This window comes from Heterodontus francisci, chromosome 17 (genome assembly GCF_036365525.1).
Source record: "Heterodontus francisci isolate sHetFra1 chromosome 17, sHetFra1.hap1, whole genome shotgun sequence".
Taxonomy (NCBI): domain Eukaryota; kingdom Metazoa; phylum Chordata; class Chondrichthyes; order Heterodontiformes; family Heterodontidae; genus Heterodontus; species Heterodontus francisci.
The window spans coordinates 32,077,052-32,096,387 of NC_090387.1; the positions used below are offsets into that span (position 1 = coordinate 32,077,052).

The following is a 19,336-nucleotide window of genomic DNA, read 5'->3' on the forward strand; positions in this document are numbered from 1 at the left end:
TGCTGGAACCACTCAGCAGGTCTGGCTGCATCTGTGGAAAGAGAAGCAGAGTTAACGTTTCAGGTCAGTGACCCTCCTTCAGAACTGACAAATATTAGAAATGTCACAGGTTATAAGCAAGTGAGGTGGGGGTGGGGCAAAAGATAACAAAGGAGAAGGTGTAGATTGGACAAGGCCACATAGCTGACCAAAAGGTCATGGAACAAAGGCAAACAATATGTTAATGGTGTGTTGAAAGACAAAGCATTAGTACAGATAAGGTGTTAACGGACTGAATATCGAACAGCAGCAAGTGCAAACATGAAAAAAAACAGTGGGTAAGCAAACTGAACAAACTAAGATGAAATAAAATAATTTCAAGTAAAAAATGTAAGAAAGAAAAAATAACTAAAAATGAAAGTAAAATGGGGGGCTGTCATGTTCTGAAATTATTGAACTCAATGTTCAGTCCGGCAGGCTGTAGTGTGCCTAATCGGCAGATGAGATGCTGTTCCTCGCTTGCGTTGATGTTCACTGGAACACTGCAGCAATCCCAGGACAGAGATGTGAGCAGGGGAGTGTTGAAATGGCAAGCAACCGGAAGCTCAGGGTCCTGCTTGCGGACTGAGCGGAGGTGTTCCGCAAGGCGTTCATCCAGTCTGCGTTTGCTCTCCCCAATGTAGAGGAGACCACATTGTGAGCAGCAAATACAGTATACTACATTGAAAGAAGTACAAGTAAATCGCTGCTTCACCTGAAAGGAGTGTTTGGGGCCTGGGATAGTGAGGAGAGATCATCTACATGCTGCCTACCAGTTGCAAGGAGTAGGACCATGCTATCAATCCACATTTCTACGCAACATTCAGCAGCACTGGGCATTGGATGAACTGAGGGGGAGTCCCGCCTTCCTCTCGCGCTGATTGGATTGGTCGAGATGACGGCAGAGCACCCCCGTCCTGTGGTTGGTCAATACTCGTGCCAGTCACAATAACCCCGCCCCTTGCTCTCTGCCTCGCGTCGGTTGCCTGGGGAAGTTATGGTTACCTGGAGACACCAATCTTAAAGAAAATTGGCGGTTTCCCGAAAGACGGGTTAAAAATGGCCATCTATGAAATTTATTCGCACCCAGTGCTAATTCGTTACAAAGCAAACATTTTCACCAAAATCATGCTGTTTCTACTGATAGTTCTGGCGCTAACGTACATCCCGCCGCTTTTGGTTGCTTACAGGAGTCATGGTGAGAGATTTATTTTAATTCAGGAATAGACCATTTCTGCTCTTGGCCCAGTTAGCAGTAACTTTGGATCACCAAAATTATTTTTAAATGTAAATACTTTCTTAGGAACGTTAAAATCAGGACGATTTAATGTTTATTATTGTTGCTACAGTGACGGGGGTATCCGTTAGGCTCAGTTGACATTGATGAATTGTAGATGGGCAGAATGGTCTTCCTCATCCACAGTTAACTTGTGAATGAGTATGAAAACCACGACTACAAACGCAGTTCTGGATTAAAATCAACCAGCGCTGAAGTTCTGTATATTTTGGTGTACTTCATAATTTCGATACTTAATGTATTTTCAAGAATTTACATGAAGCTATTGTAAATTTTGATCACATCATGTTTGTGTGCGGACTACTTAATGTGTCTTTGTCATGGTTGTACTTGCTTGGGTATAATGTAGGCTTAAGAAATTAAGCAGCATATTTGTGCTTGGCCTCGCTTCTGGTAAACAAATGGATCCTGCCTTTTATTGGTTGGGTTTGTTGTCCTTTCTTATCTAAGAGTTTTGTTGAGGGCCTTTTACCGAACAAGCCTTCAAATGCTACGTTGGCCTTTATTACAAGGGGATTGGTATATAAGAGGGGTCGATAGCATAGTGGTACTGTTAGTCCAGGGGCCTGGATGAGTGCTGCAGAGATGAGTTCAATCCCACCACAGCAGCTGGGGGAATTTAAATTCAATTAATTAACCAATGTGGAATAAAATGCTAGTTTCATTAATAATCACAAAACTACCAAATTGTTGTAAAAACCCATTTGGTTCATTAATCTCCTGAAGAGGCTGACATCTGCTATCCTTACCTGGTCTGGCCTTAACTGCCTTCTGAAATGGCCTAGCAATCCACTCAGTTGTATCAAATTGGGACAGAAAAGTTGAATAAGAATGAAATCTGGCATCAACCTAGGCACCAGAAAAGACAAAGGCACACACTTCCCCATTGACCTTGCAAAGTCTTCCTCACTAACATTTGGAGACTTGTGCCAAAATTGGGAGAGCTGTCTCATGGACTTTCATGTGTTCTTTGTGTTTTCTTAAGCAACACAATGAGGTACGTGGATTTAAGTTCCTTGACGATCTCCAGAAGGTTTATTAACAGCTAAAGTAGTATATGGAATACAAAGCAAACTAAATACAGAACCTTTGTCTAGGGTGTTAGTTGTAAAGTGACTATGGCTTGTAGTCACATGACTGCATCCTGGTACTTAACTCATTAACATACTGAGTTCTTAAAGGGACATCACTCTTGAAAAGATCATACAACACAGACTCGTCAAGCAACAGCCTGACATAGTCATTTTCACTGAATCATACCTTACAGCCAACGTACCCAGATTCCTCCATCTCCATCGACAGGACAGACCCATCAGAGGTGGTGACACAGTGGTATACAGTTGGGAGGGAGTGGCCCTGGGAGTCCTCAACATAGACAGTGGATCCCATGAAGTCTCATGGCATCAGGTCAAACAGGGGCAAGGAAACATCCTGCTGATTACCACCTCCTCAGCTGATCAATCAGTGCTTCTCCATAATAAAAACAAAATGCTGGAAATAATCAGTTTTGATGAAAAGTTATTGACCTGAAACGTTAACTCTCTTTCTCTTTCCACGGCTGCTGCATGATTTGCTGAGTCTTTCCAGCATTTCAATTTTTTTGGATTTCCAGTATCCACAGTATTTTGCTTTCGTAACAGTGTTCCTCCATGATGAATGCCATTTGGAAGAAGCACTGAGGTTAGCAAGGGCACAGAATGCACTTTGTGTGGGGGACTCCAATGTCCATCACCAAGAGTGGCTCAGTAGCACCACTGCTGATCGAGCTGACCAAGTCCTGAAGGACGTATCTGCCAGACTGGACCTGCGGTAGTGGGTGAAGGAACCAACAGGAGGGCAAAATCTACTTGATCTCGTCCTCATCAATCTATCTCTCACAGATGTGTCTGTCCATGGTAGTATTTGTAGGAGTGACCACCGTACAGTCCTTATGGAGACAAAGTCCCGCCTTCGTACTGAGGACAACCTCCGTCGTGTTGTGTGGCACTACCACCATGCTAAATTGGATAGATTCAAAACAGATCTAGCAGTTCACAACTGGGCATCCATCAGGTGCTGTGGGCCATCAACAGTGGCAGAATTGTATTCAGCCACAATCTGTAACCTTGTGGCCTGGCATAGCCCTCTACCATTATCATTAAGCCAGGGGATCAATCCTGGTTTGAAGACGAATGTAGGAGAGCATGACAGGAGTAGCACCAGGCATACCTAAAAATGAGATGCCAACCTGGTGAAGCTACAACACAGGACCATGTGCATACTAATAAATGACCCCACAACCAACGGATTGGGTCAAAGCTCTGCAGTCCTGCCACATCCAGTTGTGAATGGGGTGGACAATTAAACAACTAACCTGAGGAGGAGGCTGCAAAAAAATTCCCAGCTTCAATGATGATGGAGCCCAGCACATCAAAAGACAAGGCTGAAGTATTTCCAACCACCTTCAGCCAGAAGTGTCAAGTGGATGATTCATCTCGACCTCCTCCTGAGGTCCCCACTTAGCATAGATGTCTGTTTTCAGACAATTAAATTAACTCCATGTGATATCAAGAAAAGGCTGAAGGCAGTAAATACAGCAAAGGCTATAGGCTGTGGTATTGAACATTTGTGCTCCAAAACTGGCCGCACCTTTATCCAAGCTTTTCCAGTATACCCATAACACTGAAATCTACCCAACAAATGGGGAAAATTGCCCAGATATGCCCTGTCTACAGAAAGCAGGACAAATCCAACTGACCAATTACTGCCCCATCAGTCTACTCTCAATCATCAGCAAATTGATGCAAGATGTCGACAGTGTGATCAAGCGACAGTTACTCAATAACAACCTGCCGACAGATAGTCAGTTTGGTTTCTGCCAGGGCCACTCAGCTCCAGACCTCATTTCAGTCTTGGTCCAAACATGGACAAAAGAACTAAATTCTAGAGGTGAGGTAAGAGTGACTGCCCTTGATATGAAGGCAGCATTTGACTGAGTATGGCATCAAGGAGCCCAAGCAAAATTGAGGTCAGTGGGAATTGGGGCGGAGGGGGGAGCTCTCCACTGTTTGGATCATACCTGGCACAAAGGAAGATGGTTGTGATTGTTGGAAGCCAATCATCTCAGCCTCAGGACATTGCTGCAGGAGTTCCTCAGGATAGTGTGCTATGCCCAACCATCTTCATCTGCTTCATCATTGACATTCCCTCAGACATAAGGCCAGAAGTGGGGATGTTCACTGATGATTGCTCAGTGTTCAGTCCCATTCGTGACTCCTCAGATACTGATGTAGTCCGTTCCCACGTGCGGCACGACCTGGACAACATTCAGGGTTGATATACATTTATGCCACATAAGTGCCAGGCAATGACCATCTCCAACAAAAGAGAATCTAACTATCTCCCTCTAACATTCAACAGCATTACCATCGTTGAATCCCCCATCATCAACATCCTGGTGGTTATCATTGACCAGAAACCTAACTGGACCAGTCATGTAAAACAGTGGCTACAAGAGCAGGTCAGAGGTTGGGAATTCTGTGGCAAGTAATTCACCTGCTGACTCCCCAAAGCCATCCACCATCTACAAGACACAAGTAAGGAGTGTGATGGAATACTCTGCACTTGCCTTGATGAGTGCAGCTCCAACAACACTCGGGAAGCTCAATTCCATCCAAGACAAAGCAGCTGGCTTTATTGGCACCTCATCTGCCACCTTAAACATTCACTCTTTCCACCACTGGTGCACAGTGGCAGCAGTGTGTATCATCTACAAGATGCACTGCAGCAACTTAGCAAGGCTCCAACGACAGCACCTTCCAAACCCGTGACCACCCCCCCCCACCCCCACCTGTATCACCTAGAAGAACTAGGGCAGCAGATTCATGGGAATGCCATGCAATTTCCTTCCAAGTCACACAGCATCCTGACTTAGAACTATATCGCTTTTCCTTCCCTGTAACTGGGTCAAAATCCTGGCACTCCCTACCTAACATCATTGTAGATGTACCTACACCACATGGAATGTAGCGGTTCAAGAAGGTGGCTCACCACCATCTTCTCAATGGCAATTTGGGATGGGCAAAAAATGCTCGCTTTGCCAGCAACGCTCACATTCCAAGACGAATTCACACTCATGAGAAGTGCAGCGATGAAAATACAGAACCAAAGTGAAAAGTTAAAAAATTGGCATAATTTTAAAGAGACAGGTACATGTGCTGTCAACAAAATGGAGGGCAGGACACATGACCCTCAGCATCTCTAACACTTAAATCCACATCTGTGTCTGCTAAGGCTGAAAACCAATTAAGCCCCGTCTGCATGGAAATGCGACAGATAATCACACCTGGATGTCAGCTATACTCGAATGCAATGAGACAAGACCTTTCTCAGACTTCTCATCTCCGAATAACCTCCATTACAATGGACTGTGAACCACCCTCATCTCAGGATGGGGCCATCATTAAGGCCAGCTCGGACTGAAACCTGAAGTCACATGGGTGAAGCCAATCCTTGTAAAAATTCACCTTAAAAGGTAATCGTTTTTGAGGAAAAAAGGGGGAGTCTTTTCAGGACAGGACTAGAGACAACAACAGCAGTCTGGTCTCTCCTCAGCCACACAGTACAATAAAAAGCCATCTTGAATTCCAGCAAAGAAGAGAGAAAGAGAGATCATTCCCAGCCAACACAGTTAGCTGAGACAAATTGGAAGCTAGTTACAGCAGAGATAAGAGTGCCTTTGCAAAAATGACTTTTCTACTGGTGAGAGTTGACTTGAGACATTGGTACTGCCTTGAATTCAAAGTGAACTGCAAGGAGACTGCAACAGCCCAACGGATACCAGCAAACAGGCCAGCAACTTTAAAAATTCACCTTCTGAGGAGGATCCCACAGGTTATTCCTGAAACAACAGACTTTTACAACTCTGAACACTTCTTACTTTGTACTTTTCTATCTTCTCTTGAGAGCGCGTGTGAGAGTGAATGCGTGTGTGAGTGGTCCGATCATTTAGGAATTGTTTAAAATAAATCATTTTTTTACCTATGAGTAAACCTGTCATTTTTCTGTTTATTTGGCAAACACAAGGGGTTAAAACACTAGAGTCATAGAGCAATTTACGCACAGGAGGAGATCATTCGGCCCATCGAGTTCATGCCGGCTCTCTGTGGAGCTATACAGTCAGACCCACTCCCTGGCTCGATCCCCATAGTCCTGCAAGTCTATTTCTCTCAAGTGGCTATCCAGATTCCTCTTGAAGTTAGTGATTGTCTCTGCTTCCACCACCCTTGTGGATAGTGAGTTCCAGGTCATTACCCCCTGCTGCATAAAACGAGTGCTTCTTTATATTCCCCCTGCGTCTTTTGCCCAAAACCTTCAATGTGTGTTCCCTAGTCCTTGTACCATTTCTTAATAGGAACAACTTTTCCTTGCCTAAGTTATCTAAGTCTGTCATAATTTTGTACACGTCAATTAAATCTCCCCGTAATCTCCTTTGTTGTAAGGAGAACAAACCCAGCTTTTCCAGTCTAAGCTTGTAACTAAAATCTTCCATCGCTGCAACCATTCTGGTAACTCTTCTCTGCTCCCTCTCAAGGATCCTCACATCCTTCCTAAAGTGTGGTGACCAGAACTGGATGCAGTACTCCAGTTGGGGCTTGACCAGAGCTTTACACTATTAACAAAAACACTTGCTGTGGTCAGTTGGTAGGCAAACAGTGAGACCTGCCCGGCCATAACAGAATAAAAAAAGTGAAGAAGTCTTACTACAGTTGTATAGGGCCTTGGTGAGACTGCACTTGGAGTACTGTGTAGTTTTGGTCTCCTTACCTAAGAAAGGATATATTTGACTTGAAGGGAGTGTTACAAAGATTCACTGGACTGATTTCCTAGGTTAAGGGAATTATCCTATGAGGAGAGATTGAGTAGACTAGGCCTATATTCCCTAGAATTTAGAAGAATAAGGGGATCTCATTGAAACATATGAAGTAAATAAGGGGTGTGATAGGTTAGAAGCTGGGAGCATGTTTCTCCTAGCTGGTGAGTCTCAGAATAAGATGTCGACTATTTAGGATTGAGATGAGGAGAAATTATTTCACTCAACAGGTTGTACATCTTTGGAATTCACCACCCCAGAGGACTGCGGATTCTCGGTTGTTGAATATATTGCAGACAGAGATTGCTGGATTCTTTGATATTAAGCTATATGGGGATAGTGTAGGAAGGTGGAATTGAGGTGGAAGATCAGCCATGATCTTATTGAATGGTAGAGCAGGCTCAAAGGGCAAAATGAACTACTATTCCTATTTATTATATTAAGTTCTGCATAAGGTCTCAGAATGCTTGGTATTTCCCCAGGTCTGGTAGAGGCTCAAAAACACATGTTTGAATTTGGATGCATTTTACAGGCACTGCAGCTGCATGTTATGAGAAACCTTTTTACAGTTAGTGATGAAAGCCATTTTCGTTTATGGGATGTGGGCGTCGCTGGCTAGGCAACATTTATTGTCCATCCCTAATTGCCCTTGAGAAGGTGGTCGTGCCTTCTTGAACTGCTGCAGTAGGTACACCAACAGTGCTGTTAGGAATCTTTCTTTTCTTTTCCTTTCTTTCTGAATCAGTTCCAGAAATTTGACCCAGTGACAGTGAAGGAACTGCAATACAGTTCCAATTCAGGAAGGCGTGTGACTTGGAGGGGAATTTGCAGGGGGTGGTGTTTCCATGCATCTGCTGCCCTTGTCCTTCTAGGTGGTAGGGTTTGGAAGGTGCTATTGAAGGAGCCTTGGTGAGTTGCTGTGGTGCAGTGTAGATGGTACACACTGCTGACACTATGCATTGGTGGTAGAGGGAGTGAATGTTGACGGTGGTGGATGGGTGCCAATCAAGCGGGCTGCTTTGTCCTGTATAGTGTCGAGCTTCTTGAATGTTGTCGGAGCTGCGCCCATCATTGAAGTGGAGAGTATTCTATCACATTTCTGACTTGTGCTTTGTTGATAGTGGACAGGCATTGGGGAGACAGGAGGTGAGTCACTCGCTGCAGAATTCCCAGCCTCTGACCTGCTCTTGTAGCCGCAATATTTATGTGGCTGGTCCAGTTCAATTTCTGGGCAATGGTGACCCCCAGGTTGTTAATAGTGGGGGAATTCAGCGATGGTAAGACCATTGATCTTTAAGGGGAGATGGTTAGATTCTCTCTTATTTGAGATAGTCATTGCCTCGCATTTGTATGGCATGAATGTTACTTGCCACCTATCACTCCTAGCCTGGATGTTATCCAGGTCTTGTGTATGGACGTGGGTTGCCTCAGTATCATCAGCGAACATCCCTACTTCTGACCTTATGATGGACGGAAGGTCATTGATGAAGCAGCTGAAGATGGTTGGGCATTCAGTGAGTCAGCCCGAAATCTATAAAGCATAGTCCTCTGGATTGTCAAGGTCAGTCATGGACATGGTCTCTAAGATTGGCAGATTAGCTAAATGTGGTTGTATTACTCGGCTATATGTAGAGAGGTTGAAGTAGGTAAACTATAGGATAGGTATAGATAGGTAAACTATCCCTTCTCATCCTTCTTGATCTGTTTGCAGCCCTTTGACATGGTTGACTTCACCATCTGCATCCAACACCTCACCACTGTCATCAGCTGTGTAGGACTGTCCTCAGTTGGTTCCATTCTTAGCTACCTAGTCATTGCCATAAAATCACCTGCAATGGCTTCTCTTTCCACTTCCACACCCTCCTATTTCTCATCCACATGCTGCCCCTTGGTGACATCATTTGAACCCACAGCAGCAGTCTCCACATGTACGCTGATGCCACCCAGTTCTATCTTACCACTATCTCTCGATCCCTCCACTTCCTCTAAATTATAAGACTGCTTGTCCAACATCAAGCACTGGATGAGCAGAAACCTTCTCCAATTAAATATTGGGAAGACCCAAGACTTTGTCTTCGGTTCCTTAGCTACTGACTCCATCCCTCTCTCCAGCAACCACCTGAGGCTGAACCAGACTGTTTGCAACCTTGGTGTCATATTTGACCCAGAGATGAGGTCCGACCGCATATCTATGCCATCACTATTTCCAGCTCCGTAACATTGCCCGACTCCGCCATGCCACAGCTCATCTATATTCCTTGCCTTTGTAACTTCTAAATTTGACTATTCCTACATACCCCTGGCCAGTCGCCCACATTCTACCCGCTGTAAACTCCATAATATCCAAAACTGTGCTGCCTGTGTCCTAATTTGTACCAAGTCCAGTTCACCTTTAATTCTGGCCTCTTGAGCATCCCCGATTTTAATTGGTCCACCATTGGTGAGCATGTCTGTAGCTGCCAAAGTCCTAAGTTCTAGAATTCCCTCCTTCAACCTTCCCACCTCTTTCCTCCTTTAAGACATTTCTTAAAACCTACCTCTGACCAAGCTTCCCTAATGTCTCCTTATGTGGCTTGGTGTCAAGTTTAGTTTTATAATGCCCCTATGAAGCACCTTGGAACATTTGATTATGTTAAAGGTGCGATATATTAAAGTTGTTTTTGAGGTTGCAGTTTTTTTTAACGATTTTCCATTATGGAGAAGTGAAATTTATTTATTTAGAGATACAGCACTGAAACAGGCCCTTTGGCCCACCGAGTCTGTGCCGACCATCAACCACCCATTTATACTAATCCGACACTAATCCCATATTCCTACCACATCCCCACCTTCCCTGACCACCTACCTACACTAGGGGCAATTTATAATGGCCAATTTACCTATCAACCTGCAAGTCTTTGGCTATGGGAGGAAACCAAAGCGTCCGGCGAAAACCCACGCGGTCACAGGGAGAACTTGCAAACTCCGCACAGGCAGTACCCAGAATTGAACCCGGGTCGCTGGAGCTGTGAGGCTGCGGTGCTTACCACTGCGCCACTGTGGAACTGTTGTGAGATATGTTACATAAAGTGTGATTATGAATGGGCCCTTGTGATCAATGTCATGGACTTCATGTCGCGTTTGCAGGGGTCTTTAAAGTGGAGACATGGATGGCTGGTGGGTCTGATACCAGTGACGAGCTCGCTGTACAATGTGTCCTTGGGGATCCTGCCATCTTCCATGCGGCTCACATGGCCAAGCCATCTCAAGCGCTGCTGGCTCAGTAGGGTGTATATGCTGGGGATGTTGGCTGCCTCGAGGACTTCTGTGTTGGAGATACGGTCCTGCCACCTGATGCCAAGGATACTCCGGAGGCAGCGAAGATGGAATGAATTGAGACGTCGCTCTTGGCTGGCATACGTTGTCCAGGCCTCGCTGCCGTAGAGCAAGGTACTGAGGACACAGGCTTGATACACTCGGACTTTTAAGTTCCGTGTCAGTGCGCCATTTTCCCACACTCTCTTGGCCAGTCTAGACATAGCAGTGGAAGCCTTTCCCATGCGCTTGTTGATTTCTGCATCGAGAGACAGGTTACTGGTGATAGTTGAGCCTAGGTAGGTGAACTCTTGAACCACTTCCAGAGCGTGGTCACCAATATTGATGGATGGAGCATTTCTGACGTCCTGTCCCATGATGTTCGTTTTCTTGAGGCTGATGGTTCGGCCAAATTCATTGCAGGCAGCCGCAATCCTGTCAATGAGTTTCTGCAGGCACTCTTCAGTGTGAGATGTTAATGCAGCATCGTCAGCAAAGAGGAGTTCCCTGATGAGGACTTTCCGTACTTTGGTTTTCGCTCTTAGATGGGCAAGGTTGAACAACCTGCCACCAGATCTTGTGTGGAGGAAAATTCCTTCTTCTTAAGACTTGAATGCATGTGAGAGCAGCAGGGAGAAGAAGATTCCAAACAGTGTAGGTGCGAGAACACAGCTCTGTTTCACGCCACTCAGGATAGGAAATGGGTCTGATGAGGCGCCACTATGCTGAATTGCGCCTTTCATATTGTCATGGAATGAGGTGATGATACTTCATAGCTTTGGTGGACATCCGATCTTTGCTAGTAGTCTGAAGAGACCACGTCTGTTGACGAGGTCAAAGGCTTTGGTGAGATCAATGAAAGCAACGTAGAGGGGCATCTGTTGTTCACGGCATTTCTCTTGTAGCTGGCGAAGGCAGAACAGCATGTCAATGGTGGATCTCTCTGCTCGAAAGCCACACTGTGCCTCAGGATAGACACGCTCAGCCAGCTACTGGAGTCTGTTTAAAGCGACTCGAGCGAAAACTTTCCCCACTATGCTGAGCAGGGAGATTCCACGGGAGTTGTTGCAGTCACCGCGGTCACCCTTGTTCTTATAGAGGGTGATGATATTGGCATCGCGCATGTAATGTGGTACTGCTCCCTCGTCCCAGCACAGGCAAAGCAGTTCATGGAGTGTTGAAAGTATAGCAGGCTTGGCACTCTTGATTATTTCAGGGGTAATGCCTTTCTTCCCAGGGGCTTTTCTGCTGGCTAGAGAATCAGTGGCATCACTGAGTTCCGATTTTGTTGGCTGTACGTCCAGCTTGTCCATGACTGGCAGAGACTGGGCTGCATTGAGGGCGGTTTCAGTGAAAACATTTACCCTGGAGTATAGTTCTAGGTAGTGCTCCATCCTGCAGTTCATTTGCTTGCGTTGGTCAGTGATTGTGTCCCCTGATTTAGATTTGAGGGGGGTGATCTTCTTGATGGTTGGCCCAAAAGCTCTCTTGATGCCATCATACATTCCTCTGATCATTCTGGTGTCAGAGGCCAGCTGAATCTGACTGCATAGGTGTTGCCAGTAGTCATTTGTGCAGCACCTGACTGTTCTTTGTGCAGCACTTCTGGCTGCTTTAAGTGCTACGGATGTTAACTCGCTGGGGGCTTTCTTGTAGTCCAGCAGTGCAATGCGCTTAGTGACTATGACAGGTTTCAGCTCTTCAAAGTGAGATTGAAACCAGTCTACATTCCGCTTCACACGTTTGCCATAGGTGGTCATTGCTGAGTCATAGATGGCGTCTCTGATGTGGGCCCACGTGGTCTCTGCATCCCCTGCAGGAGTGTTCTAAAGGGCTTTTTCAAGTGAATTCAGAAATCTATGTAACTGCTGTGGATGAGAGATTCTGCTAGTGTTGATGCGCGGGTGGCCCTTCTGCTTGGAGTGATGCAGCTTCTTTGGTTTGAGTCTAACCTTGCTGCACACCAGGGAATGGTTGGTGTCGCAGTCCGCACTGCGGAAGCTGCGTGTGATTTGGACACTGTTTAAAGAGGCTCGCCTTGTGACGATGAGGTCCAGCTGGTGCCAACGACATGATCTTGGGTGCCTCCAAGAAACCTGGTGACAGGGTTTAGTGTGAAAGAACGAGTTGGTGATGCAGAGGTTATGATAGGTACACAACTCCAGCAGTCTCTGTCCATTCTCATTCATCCTTCCAATGCCATAGAGCCCAAGGCAGGAGGGCCATGAGTCATGGTCGGCCCCAACCCTGGCATTAAAATCCCCCAGCAGGAACAGGTGTTCAGTATTGGGGATGCTACAAATGATATTATGGAGTTCCTCGTAGAACTGGTCTTTAGCTTCAGACGGGGAACAGAGTGTTGGAGCATAGATGCTGAGTAGGTGTACTGGACCAGAGGCGGTGAACAGTCAGATGGACAGTATGCATTCCGAGCCATTTGAGGGTGGCTCTATCATGCTGAGCAAAGAGTTTCTATGGCGAAGCCCACTGCATGCTGTCTTGGTTCTTCAGGATCCCTACCCTGCCAGTAGAAGGTGTATTCTTGCTCTCTTAGAGGTCCGCTCGCAGGGAGGCGTGTCTCCTGAAGTGCTGCAATGTCCACATTGTGTCTGCTGAGCTCGTTGTTAATGATGGCGGTCTTCCGAGAATCACTGATTTGTGTCAGGTCTTCCGACAGGTCAGGACACATAGTTCTGACGTTACAGCCCTTCATTTTGCAAGCTGGAACCTTCTTTCCTTTTTTTGTCAAGTTGTTTGGTGCAGTGTTGCAGTCCACTTTTCGGGCAATGACCCTGAGCCCCAAGCACCCATTGAAGCAGGTGGACTGTGGTGGGCCAGAACCTTACTGACCGGGGGCTGCCCAGTTTGAGGCGGGTGGTAGCTGTCCAGTGAGATGCGATGACCTCTCCCACCAACAAAGGCAACCCGTGGCGCCCAATCTCTACACTAATTGAGCTGGGCTTATAACCCGTAACTGCTGCCTTCCATGTCGTTTTGGCCGCTGTGAGGCGACAATGGAGTGACTTCTCCATGGCGCATGCCTGGGCGGATGTATGGAGGTTGTGAGTTGCCCAAGCGTCAAAACCCCCCCTCTCGGCCTTTCTGGTGGGGTCCAAAGGAGTGCAGAGCACGACGTTTGGCACCGGTATGGCTGCAGGAACTGCCGGAAACATGCCAAAGGTGACACATGACCGCCTTCGGGGTTCCGCTCCGGATTTTCTGTTAGGGTTTACTCCCTTAGCCTTGGTCTCTCCCGAGATGCCCACGAGACAGTGGGGTTGTTAGGGTTCCGAAGAAGGGTCACTGACCTGAAACGTTAACTCTGCTTCTCTTTCCACAGATGCTGCCAGACCTGCTGAGTGATTCCAGCATTTCTTGTTTTTGTTTCAGATTTCCAGCATCCGCAGTATTTTGCTTTTATATTATTGTTAGGGCCCCTGCTCGGGTAGGTGGATGCCGGTGGGGGGGAAGGGGGTGAGGCGGGGGGGGAGGGGGTGTGAAGGGCAAGGGTGCGGTGGGAAGGGATGGAAGGAAGGGGGTACGAGGGGGAGCTGGGAAGGGGTTTGCAGGGGGGTAGGGGAGGGGGTGCAGGGGAAGGGGGTGTGAGGGGAAGATGGTGCGAGGGTGGAGCTGGGAAGGGGGTGTGAGGGGGTGGGGGGATTCCCCAATTGAAGTTTATCCTGCTTCTTTCAAAGTCAGTTTCTCGATGGACTGTGTGTCAGTGCCTTGATGATTTAAAAAGTTGTCTCACTTTCTTGAACCACATTAACCATTTCATGCTGTGCTGTTGTCATGTTAGTTGCTTCATGTAACAAATCACATCTGCACACACACATCAGTATCCCAATACTTGTCACCTGATACAAACTTGGACTTTCAGGTGATCTTATCAAAGGAATCGGGGGCAGGAGTGGGGGAGGGAGCAGAGGGCATGGGAGGGGTGTCTGCGTGCTTAGTCCTGATGTCTCGGCTAGTGACCAGACTACCAAATGCGGTTTTCTTAAAAAGTTCATAGGCCTCCAAGAGAAAGGTATCAAATTACTAGTCTCACCTCCACTTTCCTGGCTTTCACAAGAATATACGTTGTCATGCAGACCCCCACCTGCATGAATGAGGAATTTTGTCATATGAACATTGATTTTAAACTGTTGCTGGAGTGAAGAAAAGGTAGAAGGAATAAAGGGGAAGATCACCAGACACTGGGCTGGAAGGACATTTGCATACTAAGAGACGCTGCTTGTGGAGACAAAAGGCTATTCCCTGCTCCAATTAACCCAAATGGATTTTGATCACCAGACATTAAAGGTGTAAGAAAGCACATTCCAGAGAGTGCTAAGGTGCAAACAACAAACCTCGCAGGAGAGACTGTTCCAAATAAGGAGATAGTCACATGACTAACCTGCTAGGCAACCTGGGGTTTTTTGAAATAAAAACAAGAGATGTTGGAACCACTCAGCAGGTCTGGCAGCATCTGTGGAAAAGCTTCTCTTTCCACAGATGCTACCAGACCTGCTGAGTGGTTCCAGCATTTCTTGATTTTATTTCAGATTTCCAGCATCCGCAGTATTTTGCTTTTATTCTGGGGTTTTTTGAATTGTGCCACAAAGAAAGAATCAGAAGGCTGTTTGAACTGGAACCTGGAACAAGAAAGCCTCTCTCCTGGTTCTCTCTCTCACCTTCTCCCAAGCCACCGGACCCACGGAAGTCATGTAAACCTCAAGAGAGAAAAGACTCCCACCATCGGAACAAGTTGAAGCGTGAACTGGGCCCCAATGAATTGCAAGACTTCTTTCTTTTTTTCTTTTGGGCCTCCTTATCTCGAGAGACAATGGATACGCGCCTGGAGGTGGTCAGTGGTTTGTGAAGCAGCGCCTGGAGTGGCTATAAAGGCCAATTTTGGAGTGACAGGCTCTTCCACAGGTGCTGCAGAGAAATTTGTTTGTCGGGGCTGTTGCACAGTTGGCTCTCCCCTTGCGCCTCTGTCTTTTTTCCTGCCAACTACTAAGTCTCTTCGACTCGCCACAATTTAGCCCTGTCTTTATGGCTGCCCGCCAGCTCTGGCGAATGCTGGCAACTGACTCCCACGACTTGTGATCAATGTCACACGATTTCATGTCGCGTTTGCAGACGTCTTTATAGCGGAGACATGGACGGCCAATTCCAATGAATTGCAAGACTTACCGGCAACCAAAGACTCCACACTGAAATTAAAGGATTGTAACTACCAGATATTGCCTCAATTTTTTCCCCTTTATTCCTTCTACCTTTTCTGTCTCTATCTGCATGTGTGTTTATTGCGTATGCACCCTAGTGTGGTCGTGTCGCATATTCGTAGTCGTTAACTGGACTAGAGTTTAAGATTAATAAAATTCTACTTTTCTTGTTTAAATCTAGAAGTCTGTTTGATTTCTTTGTCTTACAATTGGAGCAGTGAACAAGGATTCGCTAAGGTGGAGCCAAAAACACAGTGTTTCTAAAATTAAACCCTGTTACGGTTAAACTAGGCAAAGGCTGAGAGGGAACCCCTAGACCCATTCTCACCTGGTTCTAAGAACATTGATACCAAATTGATATCTTTTGCTGAATTTGCACCCAGGTGATTTATTCCAATTCAACTAAGCAAATGATTTTCGAAAAAATTCCGATTTGGAGGCATTATTTTCTTGTTTCTATCTTCTATCCTTCCTCACATCCTCTCATTCCATTTTACACATCCTATTAATTACCATTCTTTCTCATTCATGAGCCCGAGAAGAACTTTACTGTCCAATATTATATTAGAGATAGAAAACACATTAAACGTTCTGACTTGGTCCTAGATATTCACACATTCTGTTCGTTGATTCTTTATTTCAGGTAACCCTTTATTTTCCCCAAATAACCTGTTATATTGAACCTGACGTTTTATCATTTCAAAATTATCCCAAATCCAAATAGCAGTATTGTTAGACTGACAGCTTTTGTCAATGTTCAGTTTTATTCCCCCATAACTTTCTTCCTTAATACACTGGAACCACCTAGACTGCTTTCCACCAGTTTCTTTTAATTAAACTAAAATTTGATTATCTCCTTAAACTTCAGGTAAACGTCTTGAATGCTTGAAACAACAACTCACATTAAATTGATATACAGTTCCAATTTCAGAAACAAATGATGCCTAGTCTTGGTAGTTTTACACAATGCTTTTACATTAGAGACATGTTTGATGTTTCGTGCTTTTCAGACAGGCAAGTCTCTTTCAGACTTTCGGTCATCTTAATGACTTTAGTTAGCAAGTTCTCTGTAAACTAACATACACAGGGAGACCACGTGTGGGTTGTCATTAATTCCCTAGTTGAGAGGAAGAGATTGCTGACAAGAGTTTAATGTCACTGAAGGCCCAGATACAGCCACAGCACTCGTGGATTCCCTAGACAAAGGCAGATTAACGTGATGGTGAGAAACCACTGAAAGCCTGGATTCTCGCATTCCAGCAGGAAACCCTGGAACTTGGCTTGCTGGCGCTCACTGACAGGAGGCGCCAAAGTTCAGATGAAATTACGGCCTTGTTTCCTAACCAACTGAAAGGCAATGAGCACCACTGAAAGCAAACGCACAGTGAAAAAGCTGCTGAAGCTGTCTTTGCAAAAAGCTGCTCCACAAGCAACCATACTGGCAACCGTCACCACCAAAGAGGCGGACACAGTGTTGACAGGCACCAAGTCTGGGAAGGCCACCAAGATCGATGGTGTCCATCCAGAATTCCTCAAGAACCAAGGCCCAAAAGGATTGATGTGGTTTACTAAACTTGCCTTCGACATCTTTAACACTGGGATAATCCCAGAAGTCTGGTGTCATTCCAAAATCATTGCCATGCTAAAAGCAGGAAAACCAGCATATGATACAAAAGCTACCAACCCATCATTCTTCTGTCTACAGTCTACAAGGTGGTCGAATGACTCATCCTTAACTGGATAAAACCTATTTTAGAAGTCACCCTCCCAACAGGCAGGTGGACTTCAGAGAAGGAAGAAGCTGCTCTCACCAGTACCTTGCACTCACTACCAACATTCAGGCAGGCTTCCAGAAGCAGCAGAAGACTGGAGCTACTTTCATTGTGTCGTATGCCATCGACAAGTCTACCTGGCAAGAAGGACTGCTACTGAAGCTTTCAATAAACAATCAATGCCAGAAAACCTTTCGGCTTATCGACACTCGAACGTGCAGCCCCCAGTTCCATGTCTATCTTGATAACGAGCAGCTGGATAGGGACGCTCAACAATGGTCTGCCCCAAAGGTTGCTGCTCGCACGGGCCTTTTTCAACATCTATACGGTGAGCATGCCCAGCACCAAATCCCAGCGGTTTGTCTATGCTGTTGACATAACACCTCTGATGCAGGCATCAATGCTCGAGGAAGCAACTTGGATGCTCGCAACCGAACTGGACTTAATGTAATACTGCCCCTGGATCTGGCATCTCTGCCCCCAGTCTAGGGAAGACACTTGTGTCGGCATTCCATCTGAACTAAAATACTGTTGGGAAAGAGCTCAATTTTCCTGCTGTTGAAGGCGCGTTACCCATGGCTGCCATCCAGAATACTTGGATGTCACCAAGGGCGGCACAGTGGTGCAGTGGTTAGCACCGCAGCCTCACAGCTCCAGGGACCCGGGTTCGATTCCGGGTACTGCCTGTGTGGAGTTTGCAAGTTCTCCCTGTGTCTGCGTGGGTTTTCTCCGGGTGCTCCGGTTTCCTCCCACAAGCCAAAAGACTTGCAGGTTGATAGGTAAATTGGCCATTATAAATTGTCACTAGTATAGGTAGGTGGTAGGGAAATATAGGGACAGGTGGGGATGTTTGGTAGGAATATGGGATTAGTGTAGGATTAGTATAAATGGGTGGTTGATGTTCGGCACAGACTCGGTGGGCCGAAGGGCCTGTTTCAGTGCTGTATCTCTAATCTAATCTAATCACCCTGTACAGGTCTCTACCTACTGGCCTCATCTCATCGGCACCACCCAAACAGTAAACACCAGGGTGAACCTGGTTTGGAAACTTGTTGGAATGTCATGGGAGAACATAGCCAGAACACATCGTATCACAACAGTGGCCCTAGTCTATTCTGCTGCAGAATACTGCTCTGCCTCATGGTTCTGCAGCTGCCACACGAAGATCGTGGACATGCAACTAAACGCTGCCTTGAGGATGGTATCAGGGACGCTTCAGTCCACTCCAGCTGAGTGGCTCCTGGTGCTGTCCCGCATTGCCCCAGCTGCCATTTGCCGCAATGCCATTGTGCTCTGTGAGATGAAAAAGTCATGAGCAACACCAATATGCTCATTCGCAAGACTTGACAAACCTAACAAGGAAGTGCTTAAAACCGACTATCCAGATGGACAGCATTGTGGGACGCCTGCAGTATAAGGAACCAACGCTTCATCACTGACCCTGTATTTGACCTCCCTCAAAGACAGTTAATAGCACTCAACTGAATCTGCCAGGGCATGGATGAAGTGGCCGCCTGCACTATAAATGGAAGGTGAAGGACAACCGATTTGGCATCCTTTGAATAATACTCTATTCGATGTACCAATTTTGTCTCAACTGGCTAATACATTCTCAGATCCGTAGGGATCTCCTGAATTGTCATAGAGTCATAGAGACTCGGGTCAACCCTCTACAACAATCTGTCATAGAGCTCAGAATGTGGGGTCTTGAGAAGTCTCCCTCTGGAGTTCCTGTTCTAGACATCCTCCAAGCTTGCAAAGACTTCATCCACTTGGAAGTTGAGTGGTACGTCTTGCGCCTTCCCAGGGTTGGGCAGTCTTCTTAAAGTGTCTGATTAGGACCTTCTGACTACCCGTTTTTTATCTGACATCGCAGTTGTAGCCCTGAATC

General features: G+C 46.2%; 1 protein-coding gene across 1 annotated transcript in view; it reads left to right on the plus strand.

The window, feature by feature from the left end:
• The first annotated feature begins 1,000 nt into the window (after positions 1–1,000).
• Positions 1,001–19,336, plus strand: part of tmem231 (transmembrane protein 231) — an 89,891-nt gene continuing 71,555 nt past the window's right edge. The window contains exon 1 of the mRNA XM_068049220.1: positions 1,001–1,216. Coding sequence (XP_067905321.1) covers positions 1,078–1,216 — 139 coding nt within the window. The 5' untranslated portion in view covers positions 1,001–1,077. The remainder of the gene's footprint in view (positions 1,217–19,336) is intronic.